At 36.7% G+C, this 26,149-nt stretch overlaps 3 protein-coding genes across 8 annotated transcripts; 1 reads left to right on the top strand and 2 right to left on the bottom strand.

The window, feature by feature from the left end:
• Nucleotides 1–1,448: 1,448 nt before the first annotated feature.
• LOC130710410 (uncharacterized) lies at nucleotides 1,449–7,407 on the bottom strand. 3 transcript variants are annotated; one of them, XM_057559682.1, is made up of 9 exons: nucleotides 7,011–7,407; nucleotides 5,832–6,097; nucleotides 5,029–5,205; nucleotides 4,753–4,845; nucleotides 3,951–4,133; nucleotides 3,747–3,849; nucleotides 3,460–3,642; nucleotides 2,638–3,125; nucleotides 1,449–2,556 (listed from the first exon to the last, which is right to left on the bottom strand). In XM_057559682.1, the coding sequence occupies exons 2-9, from the start codon at nucleotides 6,033–6,035 to the stop codon at nucleotides 1,843–1,845; spliced, it is 2,145 nt and encodes a 714-aa protein (XP_057415665.1). In that variant the 5' UTR covers nucleotides 6,036–6,097; nucleotides 7,011–7,407; the 3' UTR covers nucleotides 1,449–1,842. The 3 variants fall into 3 exon arrangements, with proteins under 3 accessions (XP_057415665.1, XP_057415674.1, XP_057415657.1); XM_057559691.1 differs by having other exon boundaries at nucleotides 5,832–6,037; XM_057559674.1 differs by having other exon boundaries at nucleotides 5,832–6,065; nucleotides 7,011–7,406.
• A 151-nt stretch (nucleotides 7,408–7,558) lies between these two features.
• On the top strand, nucleotides 7,559–10,923 carry LOC130710422 (tRNA (guanine(26)-N(2))-dimethyltransferase). The gene is made up of 6 exons (XM_057559701.1): nucleotides 7,559–8,118; nucleotides 8,466–8,666; nucleotides 8,782–8,881; nucleotides 9,426–9,626; nucleotides 9,723–9,785; nucleotides 10,236–10,923. The coding sequence occupies exons 1-6, from the start codon at nucleotides 7,592–7,594 to the stop codon at nucleotides 10,350–10,352; spliced, it is 1,209 nt and encodes a 402-aa protein (XP_057415684.1). The 5' UTR covers nucleotides 7,559–7,591; the 3' UTR covers nucleotides 10,353–10,923.
• A 7,535-nt stretch (nucleotides 10,924–18,458) lies between these two features.
• Nucleotides 18,459–25,577, bottom strand: LOC130710376 (alpha-galactosidase 3). Of its 4 annotated transcripts, XM_057559640.1 has the most exons (17): nucleotides 25,419–25,577; nucleotides 24,942–25,079; nucleotides 24,546–24,652; nucleotides 24,328–24,386; nucleotides 23,669–23,725; nucleotides 23,547–23,581; nucleotides 22,942–23,045; nucleotides 22,739–22,811; nucleotides 21,946–22,004; nucleotides 21,790–21,855; nucleotides 21,622–21,705; nucleotides 20,284–20,348; nucleotides 20,109–20,191; nucleotides 19,642–19,732; nucleotides 19,426–19,484; nucleotides 18,834–18,974; nucleotides 18,459–18,674 (listed from the first exon to the last, which is right to left on the bottom strand). In XM_057559640.1, exons 2-17 carry the CDS (start codon nucleotides 24,960–24,962, stop codon nucleotides 18,564–18,566), a joined length of 1,215 nt encoding a protein of 404 aa, XP_057415623.1. In that variant the 5' UTR covers nucleotides 24,963–25,079; nucleotides 25,419–25,577; the 3' UTR covers nucleotides 18,459–18,563. The 4 variants fall into 4 exon arrangements, with proteins under 4 accessions (XP_057415623.1, XP_057415604.1, XP_057415614.1 ...); XM_057559621.1 differs by lacking the exon at nucleotides 25,419–25,577 and having other exon boundaries at nucleotides 24,546–24,783; nucleotides 24,942–25,083; XM_057559631.1 differs by lacking the exon at nucleotides 25,419–25,577 and having other exon boundaries at nucleotides 24,546–24,796; nucleotides 24,942–25,080.
• Nucleotides 25,578–26,149: the final 572 nt, after the last annotated feature.

Below are 26,149 nucleotides of genomic sequence, written 5' to 3'. Positions count from 1 at the left end.
CAATTGGCTATATTAGTGGTGGTATTAAATATAAGCTCACTTTTTTAAAATAGATTAAGTTGTTAAAATGTGATTGGTGTAGAAGTAGGTAGTGGACAATTTGAATTAATAATTAATGTTAGTCATAATAAGGGTTTAATATAATTCGAAAATTAATGTGGTACATTTGTTTCATCAATTGAATCTTAAACATATTCAGAATTTCAACGTGTAGAACTTAAACGTAATCAGAGTTCCAAGGTTAGTTTTTTTTAAGTCAAACTAAAGGTTTAAATAATTTTTAGAAAAAGTTTGATTGGTCAATAAATGGGTAGTGGGAAACAAATTCAAGAGGTATCATTAATAAGAGGCATTATACTTATTAAAAAAATTCAAAATAAAAATAAATTAAGTGGCTTATTACCTAGCTACCCTCAACTTAATTCCAATTATCAAAAGTACCACTTTGAAGTTTCCAAAAGTAGTAATAACATTTTCTTTTTGATTTATTTAATTCTTGGAAAAATGGTTAAAAGGTCCCTCAATGCTTGCCAAGTGTAAATTCTTTCCTTCTTATAGTTTTTCTTTTATATTGTATTTAGATTGCTGTTTGCGTTCTTTCACAGAATATTAAAGTGAACAAGGATGGTTATAGATAGATAGACTAAAAATATTGTGTTTACACCTCATCAAGAGTGGGAAAGAGGCGGAGGAGAAAAAAATAGAAAAGAAAAAAAGGGAAAATGTATGAGATTTGATGTGATGCGATAGTAAAGGATAAGAGATATAGAAGTGTAAAAACTGGTCCAGGGAGAACTATGGTTTACACTTCAAGAGGGTAGATGGCAAGAACTCTTTTTTTTTTTGGGTATAAAAAATGCTTAAAAAAGAGAAGAAAAAACAGGAACACACGGACCTAAAAAACAAGGTGCCACTGTAGTCTTCATAGAAAACAAAACAATGCCCTGAAGAGGGTGATTATGAATCTCTAGACCATGAGAAGATATGGCTCTATCCTTAGCTAAAAAATATGCTGGTGCATTCCCGTCACGAAGAGCGAAGAGTATCATTCAACAGTACGTTCTAATACTTATCAGGAAGCTGTATATAACCTGATAGAAGACGTACTAATTAAACTTTGGATAGCTTCCCTGGAGGAGATGAAGCACCAAAGTAGAATCATGACACGGCGGAACCCAAAATCACAACAAATAGGTAAACCATGCAAAACTTATAAGCAGCTCCTCCCCGAGAATTTCAAACACCCATATGAAACCCAAATAACCAACAAATCCATACACTATAGTCATTACGAACTACACCTCCAAAACCAGCTCTCCCAGGATTACCGAAAAAAACTCAAACATTAAAAAACTACTGTAAAACAACACAAGAAACCGAGTGTCGTAGCAACACCATTGAATAGAAGTCTCTTACCTTGAGCTAGCCTGTGATCGAATAGAGGTATGAAGGTGACAAGCATGCATAGTCCAACATTTTTTTTTCTTTTTCTGTAAAACAAGAAATAATGTACAGTTATCATCAGAACTTTTCTAAAGGAAATGTAACTGTTCCCAGGGAAATGGCAAAAACTCTTCCCACAGAAGAGAAGAGCAAGGGGTAAAATTGCCCAAGATCCCTGCCAAAATGATCTGTTTCTATATAGTCTATAACTATCACTAGCCGCCACCAATTCTAGTTTTTTTTTTCCAAATTTACACCTACATAGACAAACAACAAAGAGCAGGAGAAGTTGACTATCTTCATGTTGGGTGTCCACCTGTTGTGACAACAAAACACCCACATTAGAACTATGTTATCCTGAATAACTTATCCTACAAAATGTCTATAAGTCAGATACTGTCAACCCATCTTCTCACTGCTCCCAGGGAATTTCTCTTTCCCTTTCATTGCTGGTCCTTCAATAACTAAGACAGGGCCTGGAGATGATGAAAAACCGGATTCTCCTTTCTCGCTTTTTGTTGCCAAACTTAGTGCTGCAAGTGATTGTGACATCCTGAAAGTTCCAAACTCAATATTCAGTGCAGGGGATGAGAAACTCTTGGAAATCTTGTCCTGCTTGGTTAACTGAGCAGACTCGTCGGCTGCTGATGAGCCGGTGTTCTGAATTAACTGAGCAGACTCGTCGGCTGCTGCTGAGCCGATATTCTGAATGCCGTCGGCTGCTGATGAGCCAGTGTTCCGAATTAACTGAGCAGACTCGTCGGCTGCTGCTGAGCCGGTATTTTGAATGTTGTTGTCGGCCGCTGATGAGCCAGTGTTCCGAATTAACTTAGCAGACTCGTTGGCTGCTGCTGAGCCGGTAATGCCGCTTGTAAGATCAGGGAAATCTTCCTTCACGAGCTCAAATGACCTTGAATTTACATTCAGGTCCGCACCAGCATGAGCCTCCACTAGTTGCTTTCCCTCAGGTGATTTAGGAGGTCCAACATTATCAGGAGGATTATCAGGAACATTATCTGGAACACTATCCGGAGCATTAGCAGGAACATAATCAGGAGCGAATCTGCTTGGCCTCATCAGTCTTGCACGCATTTCCCAATAGTAATTATTAGTCTGCAAGATTCAACCATTCCAGGGATGATATAGCGAGGTATTACAATATAAATATATATAGAGATAATGAAAAAAATATACCATGTCAGGTATGTATGGCCCCGTTCCTCGTGACTTTCCTGCTTCTTCAAGGCTGTAGGGGGCATGAGAAGCATTTGAATTTGGAGGATAGTGAGCCTTCTTAGGGGCATAGACATTAGTACCTCTTTGATACAACATAGACCAGTTTTGATGTGCCTGCAGTGTAAGGGTATCAGCCTGAGAAGGCGAAGTTTGAGAACCAGGAAGTGGAGGGGGTGGCGCGCCATAATTACGGCCCGACTGAACATATCGTATGCCACCATAAAAACTGTCAGAGTCTCCATAAAGGACAGGCTCTACAAATCTTTCAGTGCCAAATGCAGGAACAGGAAAATCAATATCTGGCCGTTGTCCTTTCCCATTTCTATTCAAAGTGTTCATGAAAAACCTTTCAAGGGCTGCACCCATGCGTTGTCCTGGAAGTCTAAAGATGTCCTTAAGCTTTCGAGCACCGAAGGAAAGAGCAAATTTTATTCGGTGCAAATTGCCTGCAGGCAGCAAGTAAAAAGGTTTGCAAATAAGCAGGCAGAGAAGTATGCATTTAAAAAAAAAGCAACCATTGCAAATTTGAAATGCTATCATGAAACATCATTATCTCTGAAGTTATTTTAGTCTGATACATAAAACTTTAAAGTCATTATCGGATCCAAAGTAATATAAATAATATTTGAAATGATATTGGAGCAAGCTTTGACGCAGTATTGCATTTGACACTAGAATGCAAGATTAGGAGATAAATAAATTTCTCAAGCCCTTAAAACAATATGAAGTATGAAGTAAGACCACAAGCAATTTAAACACAAATAAAAGAAAAAAAGTCACCTTTGTTGACACTGCGTCCTAGGTTGTTGTTGTGTTTTAAAGGATCCAAAATGTTCAAATGCTTGGTGGTGAATATAGGGTTCGCAGCATCGTTTGCCTTTGAGTAAGCCGCATGCATCTCCCTGTAAGTTTTCAGAAACTCTTTGTTGAGCAACAATTCACCCCTATCAGAATCCGGTATCTCTGCAACGAGTGAGTAGGTACTATCAAGGATTGAAGATTGAAACTATACAATTCCATAAAACCATCAATATATCCAATTGCTTATGCATCCCAGTAATACATACCGACAATTTCTGGAAGAGAAGATAAGGCTATTGGACCTTCTATACTGACATAATTATGGCTCCAATCAAATTTGCTGTAGTAGTCTAAAAATCTGTACAGAACCTGTTAACAGTAGCAGTTTATTTAGTGGTTTAAATTTTCACAACGATGTAAATACAAATGCTTAAAGGGTGTGGAGAATATTGATGGAAGACTCGACCTACCTCTAGAGGACCACGCACAGAGGCATGATAACAGTTGATAATATACAAGACTAGTATTTCCACTGCATATGTAGATAACAAGCCATGGTGTGCACCGAGAATTCGGCTCTCATAATAGCACCAAGCTTTGACTAAGAGAATACTATGTTTGAAAAGATGGTTTTTCCCAAGAATTTCGTTAACCTGAAAAATTATTTTTGAATAAGAAAGAACTTGCGAAACCTGAATATGTACATGAGCAAAATGAATTTCAACCAGAAATGGACAAAATAAAGTGTAGAGAATTGATAACAATCATTTATCAAGAAACAATTAACTCAATGTTGAGGGCACAAAAAAGTCAAATTACTGGAGGCACAAACATTTAATACATGATTTTCTCTATATGATCATTCACACTGGTTTTGACCCTGTAGGACCCCAGAAACAGAGCAAAAAAGCAAGTTTTACAAACTGTAGAAAGAGGAGGGGAAACAAGACAAATATATAATAACATAATGGGAAAATGAATCCCAAATCCAAAATATCAACAAGAAAGATGACATGGAGCAGAATGCATATGTAAATTTGATATAGATGATAGTTCTGGCATGGCATAAATTTCATATACTCACTACTAAGACTAACCCACTAAACACATATAAGGAGTACTCAATCATCAAAGTTTCAGCATTACATAAACTCTATAGCCTTCCAGTGCCACAAGAGTGAAATTTAAGCATAGAGATTTCAACCACATGGTATGTAGAACTCGAAGAACATTAATTTATCATAAATATCAAGCAGTGAAAATAAGTTTTACCTGCTCCAGAAAGCGTAGAGCAAAGAGCCCAGCCATCTGATTGAAAGAGATGTCAACTGCTATATTTTTTACTGTGCATTTCACAACCTTTACCTGCAGTCCATCATCCAAACATACTAAATAAGAGAGTATGATAAAGTTCAGAAAAACACACTGTTGAAAAAACATACAAGCCAAAGAAGCACATCTTCAAGACAAAATTTCAGACAAATAAAGTTTCACAGAAATCAGAAGGCAATAACTGTAACAGTCTAAATAGATATTTTGTTTTTAAACCTGTGCTCGTATAAGTTGTATGTCTTTTACAGGGTATTCAGGCTCATCGTTCATTTCAAGTACATTGCACACCAATTGTGCCATATCCTCCTCTTCATTGTCATGACTGAGAACTGTCAAGTCAATATCTCCATCAGGAAGATAGGTTTTTAGGGGGACTGATCCAAATGGGAAGACCTGTAGGTTGGCCCACAAAAGGTAAATGAATAAGATCTGTAGGTAGCCCAGAAAAAAGTAAAGCATTCATTTATGATCACCGCTGTAATGACATAAATGTAATGCAATCAACATGTTATTGGCACCTAAAACCTTTTAAAATTTAGTGAAAAAAGACAAGGTAAAAACAAATCTGTAAATTTGGAATCAAAACAAGTGCTATATTGAAATAATGTCCAATATTCAAGTAAAAAAGTGTAAGATGAAGGCCAACTTATAGAAGTAGGACTATATGGTTCATAAGACTTGCAAATGATAACTTGGTCTGCCACAATTTTTCAGGTTTTTTTGAATATCTAAATTTAAAGAAGGGAAAAGGAGTCGGCAGGGGATGAGTCAGTCGTGGCATTTAAGGTAGAAGCATAGAAGGGCCAACAATCATTTTTAAACATAATTACAGAGCATTCATAGCATGAATCAAAATGGATCTGATACATAAAAATAATTTAAAGTAGCAAACATTAGAAAAAAAACCCAACTAGCTACTTGGGAAAGAAAGCAACTTGATTAAAATCAGAGAAGACCAAATTCACACGATCCATTCCATCAGTAAAAAGTTACAAATATGAAAATTGAATCAAACAAACCTCTGATCCATAGAAACCTCCAATCAGCCTCTGAACATAATCAATAATCTGCCTTCTGTTCACCTCAGAAACTACATTTGGTTGAACTGTGCCAAGTATCTCTTGAGTCCTCTGTTCAGCCATCAGCCAAAGTTCGTCATCAATGGATAACAACAGTTGGTTAGGTCCAGCGGACCGTCTCGGATTTTCTCGTATATCATTCATAGCTGCAGCAGATATTAGAACTCAGATCTCCTACAAATAAAACCATGCATTGATTACAACCACTGCACATAAAAAAGCAAAAAGGTCATTGAAACAAACATCTTTTTATCAGAGAACAACGTTTGTGAAAACAGAACGAAATTAGCCAAATTACATCTAGGGATGAAAGACGCGACACCTCTACCGGTTAGATTTAAAATAAATGGGAAAAGACAGCGGAATCAATTTTATATGCAACTAAGAACTGAGAAGACAATCATGTGTTTGGCCGCAGCGAGAATCCTCCATGACTATTTTGCACTTATGATACCCTCATGAAGTGTTAATTACAAGGAGCGAGGGGCGGAGGCAGGAATTTTAAAATGGGGGGACTAAGATTGGAGTATAATTTGTAAGAAAATTTCAAACCCCTTTATTGATAGCTAAATTTTAAAAAGGACTTTTTACAATGCATAATTTTTATCAAGCAAAATATAAGTAGCAGAAATTCAATCTCCTATAACAAAGAGGTTCAATTGCAGGTACACAAGTAATTTTTTTTATCAGCCAAACAGTTATATTAAGGGAAGTACGTAGTAGGTGTATTTTAAAGCAGAAGAAACAAGAGAAGAGAAACTCATATAGTAGAAAAATGCAGCAGGGGAAAGGAAAGAAATATAACCAAGAAAGAATCCAAGAAATCAACCTTTGATCCACATTATAGCAATGACAGATGCTAAACCTGGGTGGATAGGACTAACTAAAGTCCCACATCGTTATTAAAAAAAATTCCCACATCCCCATAAACCCTAGTCCCTACCCACACAAACAAGTAAAAAAGCTTACAACTAATGAATGATTCGGAAAAAACAAGGTACATTGGACAAACAAAAAAGAAATAAGAAATTTTGCTTCCATATCAACACCACCCCATTACAAGAAAGAAATCATATACATTCACACATGAGTCGAAGGTAAAAGAAGGAACATGCATACCTTAAAAACTGCTCCCTTTATGAAAATGAAAATGGTGTGGTGGGGTGGTGGCAAAACAAGCAACCAAGCTCAGATGGATCAAAACCCTAGAGCAGCAGCAGCAGCAGCCGCAGCCGCAGCCTCCTCCTCCTTCTACCACCTGAAAGTCATCATTGATTGATTCCGCTCCCACCCACTATGAACAAACACGGTTGTACTTGTTTTAAAAAACCCAACATAGATTTTCAAAACCCCATGTTTCAATCCTAGGTTCTTACTATAACATAACATAACGCGTGTAACTGAACAATCACACACACACACACACACACACACAAACTGATGATAATGATAATCTGGTGGGGATCGGAAATAATGTGAACACATCTGAACCATCCATTTCTTTTAAAAGAAGAGTAAATAGTGGGTTTTATCAATGTTTGATGTACCTGATTCAGCCCTTGATTGTGATTGTGATTGTGATTGTGATTGTGTTTAAAACAAATATTAAATGGATGGTCCAGATGTGTTCACATTATTTCCATTTAATATAAAGCCAAAGACAGTTACTTACTACCCTCTTCCGTCATCAGTTTCCGGCCATGTTCACTCTCACATTTTCTCCTCCTCATTTTGTGAAAAAACTCGGATGTCACTCTGAAAGGGGTGTTCAATTTGACACCGGCGGTGCGTTTTTCCGGGAAGAAAGCGCCACCGCCCGTGACCTTGGTGTTCTCGCTGCTGCCCTTCAGAGGAAGGCTAATGGGAGTTTGCGTGTTCTTGATGCTCTTTGTGGGTGTGGGATTCGCTCGTTGCGCTATTTGGCGGAGGCGGAGGCGGATTTTGTGGCTGCGAATGATGGGAATGAGAGCTATGGAAGGACCATTGTTGGGAACTTGGAGAGGGCTGCCAAGGAGGACGAGGGGAGGTGGGTGGTTACTCATTTGGAAGCGAATCGTGTGATGACTGGTTATTATTTGCACAAGAGTTTGTTTGATTTTGTTGATGTTGATTCGTTTGGAAGTGATTCTTCTTTCTTGAGATCCGCTATGAATGCTTTGAAGCTTGGTGGTTTGCTCTATGTTACTTCAACTGATGGCTATTCTTCTGGTGGTCACCGTCCTCATCAGTAAGAATCAATTTCCATTTTTTTATATTTTCTGCTCCTTATTTTTAGCTAAGTTTGTTAGGTGTGAGTGTGTGAGATTCATTCTTCAAATGTGTAAAACAAAATATGCTACTAATAAGGGATTATTCTATGATATTTGTTTTGAATTTGATCATGTCTTATGACTTTTTCATTATTTTTGTTTGTTAGGGAAGGGTCTCTTCTCTCTGCGTCACTCATCATATCTCTTATTTCTCGGTCGCTCTTTTATGTAACATTAGTAATTGAATATTTGCATCTTGTATTTTTAATGGATTTGGGGACCCATTGGTTGGTAGTTATATAACTTCTCTTACTCTTTTCCCTAGTTCTTTAGCTGCATATGGATCCTATGTGCGCCCTATGCCATTTTCGAATGAGATTGGTTTGCGAATGCTTATAGGTGGGGCGGTAAGGGAGGCTGCAGTGTTGGGGTATCACATTACTCCTTTATATTCGTACTATGCTTATCATGGACCTGTTTTCAGAGTCTTGCTCAGATTAAATCGTGGGAAGATTCATGACAGCAGGTGATGTTTGATTCTGATTCATATTTCTTCTTGTTAAGTGTTTGTTTTCCTTTTGTTCTCGTTTGATTTAAATGCTTTGATGCTATTTTATTCATTGCTTTTATGATTACTGTAGGCATTATGGTTATATTGGGTTTTGCCACAAGTGTGGAAATTCCCATGAATTTTCTTGGGATCAGCTTGGCCAGTTCAGTTGCTCCTGCAGTATGCCACAGGTATGGTATGGTTTGTTTAGACTTCATGTGTGTTTGGGTACCTGTTGAGTGTAATGCGAACGTATTTTCATCACAGTCCATGAGAAGGAATTTGTCATTCATTTTTTTATCTTGATGTGCGTGTTAATGTTCATTTACACCAATATCAGCGGATATCCAAACATAGTCAATTTTGTTCATATTTGTTTATTGGTTGACTATCTTTGTAATTTTTAACTTGTTTTGTCAAGAAATTTTGCTAGATAATCTCTTCTTACTTCTTAGATTTTAATGCTAAATTCCTATTTAAATAGTTACTGCAAATGACATGATAAGTTCCAAGTATATTAATTGATTTCCCTTCTTAGTATGCTTTTACTTGGTCATAGTAAGCTCTTATCTAAGACATCTAAGATGTGGAAAAATCTCTTATGTACTCATATGATTCACATGTTTTTCTTTGCCATTTCTGTCGGTTGTTCTAAAGAATGATTAATGGAGCAGGAATAAGGAAACTACAGATAAATGTTAGTTCCTGTGAAAGTATAAACTTTTCTTTTTTCAGGTTTCAAACTCCCTTGTGGTGTCTGGACCTCTTTGGACAGGGCCCCTTCACGATGCGGCGTATCTTACGGACATGTTAAATCTAGCAAAGCAGTGGGGATGGATTGGTTGTGACGGCAAAGACAGTCTTGAAAAGCTTATCAATGTGATGGTGGATGAAAGTGACCCCAAGTTGCCATTTGGGTATATCAAGTTAGATGAGGTGCTTCTTCTTGAAGTGCTGTTGCATTGTCAAAATAATGTTTAGCTACTCTGGTTAGAATTATGAGTTATGGCAGTTTTTGGTGTATTTATGCAGATGGCAAGCCGCGCGAAAATTAATTCTCCACCTCTGAAGACCTTGATGAGCGCTATTCAACAGGTACTCTGATTTTTTTTAATATGTTACAATTGTGTTATAGGACCATTTTTTCAATTGTATGCCTAATTCAAATACTACAAAATGAACACCTATGTTAAGCCATGAAATATTTTATGACTTAGAATCCAGTTGTTCACATGGCACAGTACATCTTTAGATAAATGGTCCAAAACTTTACAAAGTTTCTAAAACTGATTGGATTCCTTATGAGTATACCAAAACAATAAATGAAGGGAGTTTCCTTTTATTCTGTATGACTAAAGACATTGTAGAGCTTCTCAACCACCCCAATTCCTCTTGACTGGGTTGACTCCATCTTTATGCTGTTGAGATTCACTTGGTCTGTAACATCCTTCGTCGAGAACATTGGACCATAGAATATTCATGTTGACGCTAGAGAAAACTTTAGAAACCAGACATCTACTTACCTTCTATGTTTGCTTATTGCAGAAGGGTTATGCTGCCAGCAGGTCTCACATAAAAACAAATGCAATCAAGACGAATTGCCCCATGACTGAATGCATTAGTATTGCCAAAGAACTACTGCAGGTTTCTGTCTCTTCGTGATTTTGGTGCTGAAGACTCCTCTGGGGATAAATCCACACACATTGCTGTCACAGCAAACAAAGCATTGGTTAATGCTCACAAATGTTGAAGGGCATATCTACTTTCTTGGTCATATTGCAAGTTTTGTGACCTAACATCTGCAAGCTAATATGGATATGCCCTGATAGTTATTTGATTATTTAATTGTCAATGAAATGGTAATGCATTGCATTGCATAAGCACCCCCAACATCATTCTTATAACATTTTTGGATAAACTTCTCATCAAGAAAACTACAAATAGAAAGAAAGACATTGGGAGGTGCTCCCAAACCAGATCATGCAAGATGAAGTTGACATGAATTATTTGGTCCTCTAATCCATAATGGTTGAACCAGAAGAGTGGATCTTGCATCACCAATCACTTTCATATCCATTCTATAGAAATTTTCAAAGTTCCAAACATAAAATGGCTGCAAGTCTTGAGAAAATGATTAATGAAACTGGTGGAGCGGATAATACCAGCTCTTGAATCTGTATTTGCAACAGTGACATGTATTTTGTGTTTGTGTTGAATCCATTGGTTATTGCAAGCGGTAGTTTCGTTGCTTGAACACATGAAGCAAGAACTCCAGTGAGCTTTATTGTTGCTTAAGCTATGTTTAAGCAATGATGTTTAGAAAAACGGAAATGATTTCTCTACCCGAAATACGCAAATTTTGAGCGTCAGACCTGTATTATGTTTTCTTAGATGTTAGATTTTGTGACAGTCAAAAACTAACACAAATATTGTGTGTGGGTTGGATGTTGCCCAAACTCAGGGTTCATATAACGAGACTGTAAAAACTAAAGCTATATTTGGACATTCATTGGAACCAGTATATATTGACATTGACACACTTTAAGATAAAAAATGAATGAAATTTTTCTTATGACATAAGATGAAAGTTGGTTTATATTGCATTGACTTATAGGTGTGATTTTCTTGTTAATATTATTGAGTTTATTTCATTAGAAATTTAAGTTAAATTGTACATTTTAGTGTATAGTTCTGGGATCAACACAAATATTTTAATTGACTGATGTTCTTGTTTGAGGTTTATTGTTATCGTTTTGGTTGTGTAGGAGTATGATGTCATATCTCTAGTTGTAAACATAGATACTCACTTGGGAGAGTACTGTTCCCCAAATGTTATTCTATTATTTAATTATATCTTATCATTTTAAATTTAATTTTTTATTGAATAATATGAAAAATGATTAAGTGAACTTGAAATATTTTACCTCAAATAATATGTTTTAATATAATAAGCTATAATTTTAATATCATAAAATTTTATTTAGTAAATTTAAATGTATTCATATTTGGTTATAGTTATTTTTCTCTATTATGCTTTCTCTACTTATTTTTATTACTATCAAAATAAATCAAACAGAATATCTAAAAAATCTCTTTCAAATAATACACGCATATGATATAATTATTAGTATGTACTTTATAGAGACATTTTTTAATTTGAAAATAATTTTTTCTTAATGATTTATTAATAAATATTATTTTTACGGTTAATTAATCTAAATTCTTAATATTATTTACATATAATTACATTTATTTGTTTATTTTTAAATGTTTTACATTTTTTCTGAATTTATTATTAATAATTAAGATTCTATCTATTTTTAATTAAAACCTAACAAATTATTTTCTTATAAGAAACTCAAAAGTTAATAATTAATAGTTCACACTTGAGTTTAGCATTAAATACATAAGCAAAAACTCAAGTGTGCTTTATTGGTTTGTATATCGAATTTGGAGACTAAAGACCCAACTCAACCCGCGATCCGACCAAACCGAACTTACGTGAATAACAATCTTGACATTATAGTTGATTCCCAATCTGCTCTAGCTGATTCCTCAGATGAGGCCCTTGCGTTTCGGGCTTCAGGCACAACCTTTGTCAGGTGGTCTGTGCCCATGGAAGGGTGTATTAAAATCAACACAGATGGCTCTTTCGCTCCTTCCTCAAACCGTGCTGCCTGTGGAGGAGTTCTGAGGGACCATGAAGGCACCTTCATTGCTGGTTTCTCAGTTAGATTGGGATGCTGCTCCATTAATCACGCGGAGCTCTGGGGATCTTCCATGGTGCTAAAATTGCTCAAGCCAGAGGATTTAAAAGGATACTTGTTGAATCTAACTCAAGCTTTGTTGTTAGTCTAGTCAATCAAGGTTGCTCTCCTTCAAAGCCTCCAGCTCCTCTTGTTAAGGATATTAAGAGTTTGTTTAATTGCTTTGAGCAGGTCCATCTTAAGCATGTATTTAGGGAAGCTAACTCAGTTGCAGATGTCTTTGCTAAGAATGGTCTAGGTTGTTGTTGCCTAGCAAGATCTATGATTTTGTCCCGGCTTTTAGTTATGTCCCTTTATTATTTGACTCTTGTAACACCCTCTATGTTAGGGGTGAGGTTCCTTAGCTTTCGACTTTAGCCCAGTAATGAATAAAAATAAAAATAAAACACAAGCTTGTGCTGCTGTGGAGCGATATCAATTTGTCTTTCTTGCATTTTTGTCTCGTTGTGAAGCTGTGGTGAAGCCGTGGTCATATATATATTCAGTAAAGTTTAGTTCACAAAAAAAACCCACTTATACTTAGAAATATACGAAGAAAAGAATAAAGAAATGAGAGATTTGATTGATAATGTGATAGGAGTAAGAGTAAGAGATAGGAAGAGAAAAAAGGTGGAAATAGAAAAGGAGGTGTGAATGAATCAAAAATCTTATATACTAGCACTTGAAAATATGTAATCTTGCCTCCACCCCTGACTGTGTCAAAAGTATTGAGATTAGAGTGTTAATTCAGAAGTAGTTAGTTGGTTTTCAGTTTAGTCCTTGACTATTGTGATAATGGACTTTGAGTCCTTGATGTAATAGCTTTAAATAAGAGCACTCAGAGTTTGAGTGTGTGAAATCAATGCATTAAAATTTTCCTTCCATTCTTCTCTCTCAGCTAATTGCAGTTAGTGTAGTTAACGTTTTCTCCCACAGTTAGAGTCTTGAAATTCTACAACAGTGGTATCAAGAGCTCGGTGACATTCGGCGACCTCAAACAACACGCGAAGGCGGCGAGCTGCGACGGCGAGCTGCGGCGGCGTCCAAGAAGCGACGACGGCGGAGATTCTGAATACGGTGAAGGTGGACGTGTCTTTCAAAGTCATGGCGGGTGCGAATGGAAACTTTCCGGCGTCACTGCCAGTTCTTGACGGAAAGACCGACTGGGATCGTTGGCATACCCAGATGGAGGTGATCTTCGGTTTTCAAGAGGTTCTTGAATACGTAACTTCTGGGTACGATCCATTACCGGCGAATCCGACGGCTGAGCAAACCGAAGCTCACCGTGAGGCGAAGAAGAAGGATCTGAGAGCTTTGTTCATCATTCACCAGTGTGTGAATCCAGCCAATTTTGAGAAAATTGCGGCAGCAAAGACGTCGAAGGAGGCATGGGACATTCTGAACAAGAGCTACGACGGCGTGGCGAAATTGAAGAAGGTGAAATTGCAGACTCTGCGGAGGCAATACGAAGCTATGCGTATGGAGAAATCAGAGACGATTTCGAAGTTTTTCACCCGTCTTCAAACATTGACGAACCAGATGAAGTCGAATGGTGAGTCAATGACTGATCAAATTCTTGTGGAAAAGGTGTTGCGTTCACTCACTCCAAAATTTGATCATATTGTCACAACCATAGAAGAATCAAAGGATCTTGAATTGATCAAGATTGATGAGTTACAAGGGTCTCTTGAAGCACACGAGATGAGGTTGAGCCTGAGAGATTCTGAGAAGGAAAGTGAGCAGGCTTTGTATACTCGTGGTGGAAATTCCAGTAAGAAGAGTTGGAATGATAGAGGAAAAGCCTCAAAGGGAAAGAATTGGAAAAACAAAGATTCTGGGCAATCTTCACAGCATGAGGAAGATGGCGATTCCAAGAGAAAGTGGGATTCAAAGGAGAAGCATCAGGACAAAGATAAGTTCAAGAAAGGGAAGAGCAAAAAGCAAAGTGTCCAGTGTTTTGAATGCAAGAAATATGGACACTATGCTTATGAATGCAAGAACAAAAAGAAGGGCAACAAGCAGGATGGTGAAGATCGTGCATATTCTGCCCATGATGATGATAACTCTGATGAGGAACAGGTACTCTTTGTAGTCCCTGATGATCCTGTTAGTTCTTGCCCTGATAAATTGCTTAGAAATTCTAGCTATGAAGTTAGTAATTCTGCTGTGAGTTCTCATAAACTTAGTGAGAACACCTGGTACTTAGACTCAGGTTGCTCTTCTCACATGTCTGGCCACAAAGAGTGGTTTGTTGATCTTGATGAGGAGAGGAAAAGCAGTGTAAGGTTTGCAGATAATAGCACCATCCCTGCTGATGGTGTTGGTAAAATACTGGTGAAGAAAAAGGATGGTAGAAAATCCTACATTCCAGAGGTCTTATATGTTCCTAGTGTGAAGCACAATTTGATAAGTCTAGGGCAGCTAGTAGAAAAGGGGTATTCTCTGAAGACTAAGGGGAAGAAACTACTAGTGTATGATCCTAAGCATAATCTGATTTTGCAATCAGTATTGTCTAGAAATAAGACATTTAGAGTTGAGCTTGATACTAGTGAGTCACAATGCTTGTCAGCAAGATGTTTAGACTCTGATTGGTTGTGGCACATGAGATATGGTCACTTGCATTTTAAAGGATTATATCAATTGCATCATGAAGATATGGTGAGAGGTCTTCCCATTGTTAAAGCTTCAGGGCAGTTGTGTGAAGATTGTTTGCTCAGCAAGCAATCTAGAAATGCTTTCACTGAGAATATGCCAGTGATATCTAAGGGAGCTTTGGATGTGGTTTATTCAGACGTGTGTGGGCCATTTGATACTCCATCTTCAGGAGGAAATAGATACTTTGTGTCTTTTATTGATGATCATACTAGGAAGATGTGGACTTACTTGCTGGAAAAGAAGTCAGAAGTCTTTGAAGTGTTCAAGAAATTTAAGGCACATGTGGAGAAGCAAAGTGGTAAGAGTATCAAGATACTGAGGACAGATGGAGGAGGAGAGTATGTGTCCAATCAAATGAAGATATTCTGTGAAGAGGCTGGCATATATCATGAGGTAATAGCACCTTATACTCCTCAGCACAATGGTGTGGCTGAGAGGAGAAATAGAACAATAGCAAATATGGTGAGAAGCATGTTGAAGTGTAAGAAGTTGCCAGTTCAGTTGTGGGGAGAAGTTGTTTCCACTGCAACTTATATACTCAACAGATGTCCTACTAGAAAGTTGAAAGCTCTAACACCTGAAGAAGCCTGGTCTGGAATCAAACCTAGTGTTAAGCACTTGAGGGTTTTTGGTTCAGTTTGCTATAGACATGTGCCAGATCAGAGGAGAAAAAAACTTGATGACAAGAGTGAGAAGCTTTTGTTAGTCGGTTTCCACTCTACAGGTGCATACAGGTTGTTGAATCCTGATACTAACACTATTGTAGTTAGTAGAGATGTTGTGGTAGATGAAGAATCATTTTGGACATGGAAAGTTGCTCAACCAGAAGCTTCTAAGTCCAGGGTTGCATATAACTTTCATGAGTTTGATCTTTTACCTGAGGATGAGGGTTTGAGTACTGAAGCTCAAGGTACTCAAGGTATTCCAATTATCAACACTGCTCCTGTTGAGAATGATACTCAGAGAGTTCAGAGAGCAAGACAACCTCCTTCAAGGCTCAATGATTATGTACTTTTCCCTGATAATGAGGTTACTAGTGAAGGTGATCTAGTGCATTTTGCATTTTACACTGAATCTGAGCCTGTGAGTCTAGAGATGGCCTTCGAACATGATAATTGGATCACTGCAATGAAGGAAGAACTCAAGTCAATTGATAAGAATGAGACCTGGAGTTTGGTAGAATTACCTGAAGGAAAGAAGCCAATTTCAGTCAAATGGGTTTATAAAACCAAAATGAAGCCAAATGGTACAGTTGCTAAGTATAAAGCAAGGTTAGTCGCCAGAGGGTTTCAGCAAAAGAAAGGATTGGATTATACTGAGGTATTTGCTCCAGTGGCAAGGATGGAAACTGTTAGGTTGGTTGTGGGAGCTGCAAGCTTGAAGGGTTGGAGACTACATCAGTTGGATGTTAAGTCTGCCTTCTTAAATGGTCCTCTTGATGAGGAAGTTTATATGAACCAACCTCCTGGATTTGAAGTTCAGGGGTGTGAACACAAGGTATACAGGTTACACAAGGCTTTGTATGGCCTTAAGCAAACTCCTCGAGCTTGGAATAGAAGAATTGATTCTTTCTTGAATCAGATGGGATTTCTGAAATGTACTACTGAACATGGAGTGTATGTTCGCAAGACAAAGAGAGCAGGGTTACTTGTTGTGTGTTTATATGTAGATGACTTGCTTGTAACTGGAAGCAATGAGACTGAGATTGATAAATTCAAAGCAAAGATGCAAATGGAATTTGAAATGAGTGACATGGGAGAGTTATCATATTTTCTGGGGATTGAATTTCTCAGAACTAAGAAAGGGATGTTTATGAGTCAAAGGAAGTATGCAGCTGATGTGTTGAAGAGATTTAATCTAGCAGGTTGTAATCCTGCAGTTACTCCAGTTGAGCATGGCATAACTCTTACAAAGACAGATTCTGGGAAATCAGTGGATTCAACCTTGTTTAAGCAGATTGTGGGATCACTGAGATATTTGTGTTGCAGCAGACCTGAAATCAGTTATGGTGTGGGTCTGATAAGTAGATTCATGGAGAATCCTAAAGAATCTCATTTCCTAGCTGCAAAGAGAATACTCAGATTTATCAAGGGGACTCTTATCATGGAATACTATTTCCTGAGAAAGCTTTCAACACAAGGAATGATGTGATAGGCTATGTGGACTCAGACTGGAGTGGTGATAAAGATGACAGGAAAAACACCACTGGTTATGTATTCTTGTGTGGTGATGCACCAGTCTCTTGGTGTTCCAAGAAGCAGCCAATTGTGGCACTCTCTTCATGTGAAGCAGAATATGTTGCTGCATCCTATAGTGCATGTCAAGCTGCATGGCTCAGTATGTTGATGGAGGAAGTAGGTTTGAAGGTTTCTGGTCCAATGAAACTTCTGGTTGATAATAAATCAGCAATAGACCTAGCTAAGCATCCAGTTGCCCATGGAAGAAGCAAACACATCGAGACACGATTTCATTTCTTAAGGGATCAAGTATCCAAAGGAAAGTTGGAACTTGTTCATTGTCCTACAGAGGAGCAACTTGCTGATTTGTTTACTAAGGCGTTGAAGCCTGATAGATTTGCTATGTTGTGTAAGAAATTGAATGTGATGTCTGTAACTACTGTTCTGAATTAGGAAGGAGTATTGAGATTAGAGTGTTAATTCAGAAGTAGTTAGTTGGTTTTCAGTTTAGTCCTTGACTATTGTGATAATGGACTTTGAGTCCTTGATGTAATTGCTTTAAATAAGAGCACTCAGAGTTTGAGTGTGTGAAATCAATGCATTAAAATTTTCCTTCCATTCTTCTCTCTCAGCTAATTGCAGTTAGTGTAGTTAACGTTTTCTCCCACAGTTAGAGTCTTGAAATTCTACAACAAAAAGATCCATAAAGGACCGCGCACCACCCCCGGATATTGAGAGAACCAGCAAATTCAGAATCAGGAACAACAATGGCAAAAGAGCATAGATTCTTTGTTTGTCTCCACTAACAATGTTTCTCAAGTTAGTGATATTTTTTAGTTGGAACTCTCATAATGAAAACTAGTAGTTATGATGATCATATTCATATCTGAAAATTAACCTAAAGATGATTGCTGGCTCGAGTTTTGCAATATGGGATGAATTGATAGTATCTGAAAATTAAACTAAAGATAATATCTTCCTCCCACAACTCATGTCATACTTTTTCTTTCAACCATATCATACCTTTTGAAAACATCATTAACGATAAATCCGTACGGGACCACATATAGGACAGAAATCGTGTGATCATATTCATGAGTTGTAGACCATCTAGTACACAATATATTTGACAATGAAGATTTGAACTTATGCATGCCTGATCAACAAGTGCTGTAAAAAGAGACAATAAATTAAACAAGCAAGGTTCATTCACTAAACTTTCATAAAGGCAGTTAATCCAAAATGGGATGGCAGCATAGTTGTGTACAGAATACAGATGGACCAAAACCTATGAGCTACATTACAGAGAGAGATACTGTAGATGGAGTGAAAATGTACAGGTGACTATCGTGAGTATCAACTTGAGCACTGAATGATGAAACTGCATCTTCGGTTACTACCTTGTGCTGCAAATTTAGTAAAGGAACAAAAACATTTGGGGTAATGAGTCCTAAAATAGTGGTAAGGGAATATTTTCAATAAAAATAACAAATAAATTTAAGCTCCAATAAGAATAAAAAGAAAAACTGTCTAATAGAAAGTTATATACAGCTAGGCTAGCTTACCTGCCATAAATCCCTTACAGTAACATAAACTCCAGATTCAATCCCAAGTGCTTCCCAGGAAGCTGTTATATTAGCAACTTTTGAGCACCGATTCCAGAGAGCAACAACCCAGCGATCCCCTGATAAAGGACCTGCCCAAACCTGCAAAGATGTAAAGGTAAGGTCAACAGTAGTAAGCTACACACAACTTTAAGCCTCATTTTTTTTAAGGATAGATTAAAAAGCTTTATATTAAGTCAACATACTTTATCACATAAAGATCTAAATAGGACCAAATGATTTGACCTGCCAAAATGGCAATATGAAAAACTTGCATAAAAGTAGTCTATTTGTTCTTGATTCATTCTTCTTTGAGTTGTTGAACATATAATGTTTGAGAGGCAAGATTACATGTTTTGTATAGCCCATGTCTGAGAAGGTAAAATTAACATGATAGTGAAATTAACTTAATTCAAGATGATGCAAGTGAGTTACTTGATCCAGATAGACACTATTATAACTTAGAAGCATGACCACAATGAACCTAAAATACAGACAGAATGCACGAGCTTTATTGCATAGATGTACCATGAGGTGATACAGAAGAGATTACCTGACTGCAACCATCTTTTCCAGCAACTTGAACTTTCCTTCCCTGGACCCCAAGTGAGTCTACAAAGAGACATAAGAATTGGTAACCTTACTCATCTAACCTTCGGAAGAAGAAATCAAAACTTATACCAAGTAGCACAAAATCAACAACAATAACAGAGAGAGAAGATTATGCATCAACTTGATTAAAAAAAAAACAAAAAAGTTGTAACACCACCTTGATTTATAGCAATGACTTCTTTATTGCTTATAATCTCTAATGTTTCAGCAGTCATATTTCTTATATCGCAGCCAATCAATAGAGGAGCCTGCACGCACATATTCACAATTATAAGCATGTGAAAAAATCAGTAATAGTAACTTTTGTGATAGTTTGTCTTGATGCTTTATTCAGAAGAAATTATGACCAATACTAATGAAAAGAGGATTGCCATCATATCGCACATTAAACAAATTTATAAATTCAGACAGGATTGCTTTTACCAGAGATTAGTTTAAGCATAATTATTTTCTGCTATCCTATGATCCCAAATTACTAGCAAAATTATCAGGCAAGATATAGAAAAATGGGTGATGAGTTATGACAGTTGAGTAGAGTACAAATCCAGTATAAAAGTATGCATCATCAGTCCATGTCTAAATGTACAAAAGGGAGGGGGAACAAATAGGAACTGAGAGCAATACCTTTGCTAAAGCCCATATGCTGAAGTGAGCACGGTATTCCTGATAAGTCATGCCACCATTGCCAACTTCCAACATATCCGGGTCTGTACAGGAGTGGTAATATGAGATTCAAGTAAAAATGCTTCTGGTTTGCTCTATATTTCCAATAAAATTTCAAGGAAGACAACATCTGTACCATTCCATCCTCCTGGACCAGCATATGAAGCCCACTTGTCATTAAGATCAGCAATAGTCGTCATGCTACACAAGAAAAACATCAAATTCAGAATTAGACTACCTATAAATAGAAAATCAGAAAAGAATACTAACTATTCAAATGTTAAAACTCTGTATTGTAATGACAGTGAGATGTATAATTATTTGATACACATCTATAATTTGCCAAGAAAAACAAGTTTCCACAGAAAAAGAATCTATGACTACTAGATATGCAGAAATATCATAGGGAATGTATTGGATTATTTCAAAGCCAACTAACCTAAAACAAAATTGATGGATGCTGTAGTATAGTATGACCAATATTCCAAATAAAGAAAAAATGTTATGCCTAACGATATGCTAATTCCATTTCATCATGATTCAATAGTTTCTTCTATGACAAACAGCCCTAAAACTCTGCCCATCACTAGTTCCATTTTCCACTATTCTGAGATTGTTCTAAGAGCTTTGATGAATTATAGACTAAAATAACCCCACACTAGAGTGCATCTAATCCTCTAAGTCCAACCGCTATATGACACCATCAACAAGATGAAAATTGGCAGATTAGGATTATTTGAGTTTCAAGGAATCTACCTATCTCTTACTCTCCAGATAAAGATCATGCACATAAATTTAAATATTACTATCATTTCTCCTCTTCTGGCTCCAAGAAATTCTTCTTCCTTTTACACATCTACTCATCTCTACAACTCTCCCATACTTTCATGTCTAGCAAGCCCAGGCCAGATAAAGAGTATCCATTACTCCATTAAATATATACCCATTTGTTAGCGGTGCACAATGCATATGCACTCATCACTTGATTCACTTTGCTTTATTCTAAGGTGCCAAGGGACTAATGTAGAGAATTGAAGTATATTATTATATTATTTCTCTAATTCCCACATTACTAACGTAGTCTTTGATCGGGAGTTTCGAGACATAGTTGTGGGATTAACCATCGGGCTAGCAGTGGTGATTAGGAAAACCCCCTTGAGTGGTGACTGGTTACCGACATCAGCTAAAAAGAAAGCTTAAGAACTTTTTCTAATGTAATCAGAAAATGAGTGTCATCATTACATACTATTTATGAACATAATTCATGTTCATATCACTGGATCACTAGTGGATAGGAAGGAACTGACAAAAGCAAAATTCCAAGGTAGCAATCAAGGACTGTCCAGAACTTTGGTTTTATCTGGTTGGATACGATCTGAAGTGTATCTAGCCTATTGTTATTGAACTAAATGCATCCCTTATAGAATGTCAAGTGCATCACCTATAACTATAAGTCAAAGTCCAGAATTATAACCTTGCCCATGTATCATTGATGTCATCAGTTGTGCGCCAACTGTTACCAACCGTGCCTGCCCATAAGGCTGGGTCATCAACACCCCTGCAAAAGCAAAAGTGCAGTAGGAATATTTCGTCATGCTAATGCAAGTAAATTAAGGTAACAAAAAAAGACACACCTTATTACCATTCACAGATTGAATAGAAAATTTTAACTCCAGTTGCACCAAGAGCATCACGCATAGGTGGATATCTGGAAAACATGCAACCACATTGACTCAATTTTTATATACTAGGTGTTGTTGTTTTTGTAAATACTGTAAAATAAAGATGAGAAAAGGACCGTTTTTTCGGAGGGATACCCAGGTTGTAACAATTGTCATACTTCAAATAATCTACACCCTGTAAAATGATAAAATGGGGTAAAATAACTGACAATCTAAAGAAAAGTGTAACTAGAAACAATTGAAACTTATGAATAATGTAACTGAAATGTAGTTTATGAAGGAATCATTCCGAAAAGCACCTCGAGATGTTACCATGACGAGTCTACTTATATGATATAAAATATCTGTCAACATAATAAAGAGTACAATATATTATTTTTACATAACTTATCTAGCAGCTGGACGAATTTACAGGTATCCCTTTATTATTTTTCCTTTCGGCATTTCTAACAATCTAACGGACACCGTAAAAATGATACCTATGAAGGTCTTGGTCATTAAGGAGTTTCATGAAGACAATCTTTCCACAAGTTTCAACCATATAAATGATCGAGACAAGAAGTATTTTAACTAGATAGGTATAATTTTTCATTCATTTTCTTAAGAACATCAAAAGAATTCCGATAAATGGCCCAATCTCTTATCTAGTCTAAATCTAGTGTTTATAATGGCTCTAATTAGAACTTCATCCCAAAGGTTGCTGTTGTTTTCTTAAAAAAAAAGACAAATTAATTCCATAAGACTGCAGAGCTACAAGCATATATCACATGAAATTTGGACCTGACCCTCAGCATAACATAGAAATGAATAAAGAATACTTTTGTTCTTAGGACCTCTACAAACTCCATACACCATGAAGAGTATCTGATACGCTTTTACAAGTTATAAAATGAGAGAATAGAATCTAACCCAAGAGGCAAATAAATCTGCATCATCAGTTTCATGGAAAATTGATCCTGGTCGGACTTGACATGTAAAAACCCTGATAACAGTTGAAAGTGAAAATATTGAGCAGGAGATTGGGTTATCAGTTAGTCACTATCAACATGGGGTTTATTTATTTGATAATGAATTTTTCAAACATCTGGCCTGATATTGCAATATTATCTTACCCAGCATCAGAATATATGCCAAGCTTGAGTCCCTTTCCGTGCACATAATCTGCAAGAGCTTTGATTCCTGATGGAAATGTCTTAGGATCAGGGACCAGTTGACCCTGCACTTCCAAACCAAAAACAGTAAGGAGCGACATTTATTTATGGAGGGAACGTTTGAGCCACTGAGTTTTAAGCTTCACTAGAAAACCATTTACTCACATAGAAATTAACAGTGCATGTAATTATATATGTACATGCTTTCTTGCTCTATTGACCATTGAAAACAACAAATACACCGGCACACTGGAAGCATAAAGAAAGTACTACTTCAAATTTTTAGACATAGCAATTTCCGAATCCTAAGTATATCTTAGAAAATTTTATACATAGCAATTTCCGAACCCTAAGTATATCTAAGGACATACTATTTATATCTAGTTTCTGCAATACCACTTGGCCAAACATAACAGATTCCATTGAAACAACTTTTCCTCGTCCAATTAAAAGTCAAGATAGACAGACAACACTGAAAGCTGACTAGTGACAAGTATATATTACAAGAGAAGATGAAAGCCGTAAAGTTATTTCAGTAACAATGAAAGGAGCAGATTTGAGCTGACCGTCAAATTTCTAGTCACGGAAGACCAGCAATCATCTGCACAATGTACATTCCAATATCAAATAAGTATGAAATAGATGACCTACTGTTAGAATATTCATTTTGATCATAGATGAAAAGTACCTATATTGACGTACACATAACCTAAGTCAGCCAACCCCGTTGATACAAGTGCATCAGCTGAAAGGATATAATAATAATATCAGTACTGGTAGACATAAACTAATAAGGAAAAAAATTAAGTTACAACTATTATTTGTAAGCATATGAACCTCGGTACTTGCAGTGAGACAAATACGCCATTGGAAATTATGAATGTAAGATGATGCTTTATAAAGCATCTTCATACAAATCCTCAAGGAAATAATGTAAATATGTATTCAATAAATACTTTACATGTTTCACGGATTAAAGCGAGTTATTTGAAGCACTGATAGAGTCAGAGAGCAAGGGGAGAAATCCCCCCCCCCCCCAAACCCCTCAAACTGAAAATACATTGGCTTCTACAACACCTATCATTTCCCACTTTTCCAAGACTTGCAAGTTGTGGTTTCTTCAGCCATTAATTCAAAATAAAATCAAAGTTCAATTTTTTTTTTTATCTTTTACCAGCAAAAAAGCTATAAGGGATAATGAAAAGTTTTAGACTTTTAGTTAAAGCCAAGGAAATCTTCCCTGTTAGTCATGATCACAATCAGTGCATGAAGTAATTAATTGAGAAAATGAAAGCTATGCTTCAAAAACAGGTAGCATCATCAAAGCAAGAAAAAAAAAAACAATACCCGTTTCCTTAATCACCGTTTCATTGATATTGCATGCAAAGAAGTTCCAGCTATTCCATCTACACAAAACCAAATCATGTCAAACAAACCATGAGTGATGAGTCCTCTCTCCAAATTTCCAATTCTAAGCAAAAATTAAAAAAATTAAAAAAAAATCAAATTATCAAAAAAATGAAACTTTGAGTCCAGATAATCCAGAATCGAAGAAAGAAACAAACCCCATTTGAGGTGTCCTTGCCAAACCATTGTTGAGCTGAAACACACCGTAATTTGAAGTGTCATAGATAGTGTGGAAATTTGATCGGAAACTGGGTTTTCTGTGACTCTGCAAGAGAGGAACAACTTTTGCTGATACTGAAACAGAGGAAGAACAGAGAAGAAGAAGAATCACAAAGTGCACGTGAAGAGCGTTGCTTTGTTTCTGCTTCGCCATGAGTTCTCTTCAGTTGGAACGCTCTGGAAGACAAGGCTATTTACGTGTGACCCACATTTTAATTTTGAAATGGATCAATTATTGCCATTCATAAATTAATAATGATAGTTTACAAAATGAAAACATGTGTTGTATGATAATGACAATAATGTGTTTATTTGTTTTTGGATAAGAATCTCACCTCACGTGTAATATTCTCCATTCTCTATGACCAGTTTCTGCATCTTATGACGTGTCAATACTAAGAATTTTTTTGTTTTGTTTGCATAATGAATGGATATCTCTAAATATAATCAATCATCACCCAAATAACCAGCCACTGTCAACAAGAGAGAGCAAGGAAAATTCAAAACCAAAAATCAACCCATGAAACAATCCATAATTAAAAACAAAAAAAAAAGAAACTTTTTCCGATGAATGTTGATACCCTAAGTCTCAGCTTCAGAGTTACAAAGTATATGAAAGCAAAAACATGTAAATTTGTCCATCTTGCATCATTTGAATGAAATTATGACATTTGAGGAAATTAATTTAGGGAAATCAAGCTTGAGAAAGGAGAAGAGAAAGAAAGGAAATCAATTTAGGGAAATCAAGCTTGAGAAAGGAGAAGAGAAAGGAAATCAATTTTGCCATTTAGGGTTAGGGTAGGGAGCCATACCTGTAGAAGTAGAACCGCAGAGCCAGAGGCACGGCTGGACAGCGGTGGTGCGGCGGACAGCGTGGTGGTGGCCGGTGAGAGTGCTTGTGGAGTTGTGGTGTAACGTGAAATCAGAGAATGAGAAGAGTGAAGGGCGTGAGAGAGATCACGTGATGAGTGTGTGAGAGAGAGAGGAGTTGGGGTCTAGGGTGCAAACTTAAATTCTCAGGAGGGTCAAAAAAAATATATTATAGGGGGGTAAGTAGGAATTTTGTTTTTCAGGGGGTTCAATTGAACCCCTGGACTCTATGTGGGTCCGCCCCTGCCTACACCCAAAACATAACCCACAACTAAATTGGAAATAAACCATCAATGAAAGAAACAGGATATAATATGATGAGCAAAAAATTCACCAATCAGCCAAGACAAATCTACGAATATTGAGAAAGGATAAAACGAAATAGAGAAAGGACATGACGAACAAACCTCACCTTGTGTGATAATCGCGTGGCTGAGCAGATGAGAGAATGGAGGGAGTGTGTGAGAAGAACTCATAAATTAGATTCAGCAAAATATCAAGTGATGATGGAATAATCAACAATATCGAGTGATCAAATAGACAAATACTACTGAGTGATTTATATACAAAACACTGTTAGATGTTGAAAGCAATGGTGATTGTCATGCATAATGGTAATCAAAACATTATGTATAATTAGAATTTGAGAATGAATACACGACGACAACCAGTA

Source organism: Lotus japonicus, chromosome 1 (genome assembly GCF_012489685.1).
Source record: "Lotus japonicus ecotype B-129 chromosome 1, LjGifu_v1.2".
Taxonomy (NCBI): domain Eukaryota; kingdom Viridiplantae; phylum Streptophyta; class Magnoliopsida; order Fabales; family Fabaceae; genus Lotus; species Lotus japonicus.
This window is presented reverse-complemented; position numbering and strand designations above follow the sequence as displayed.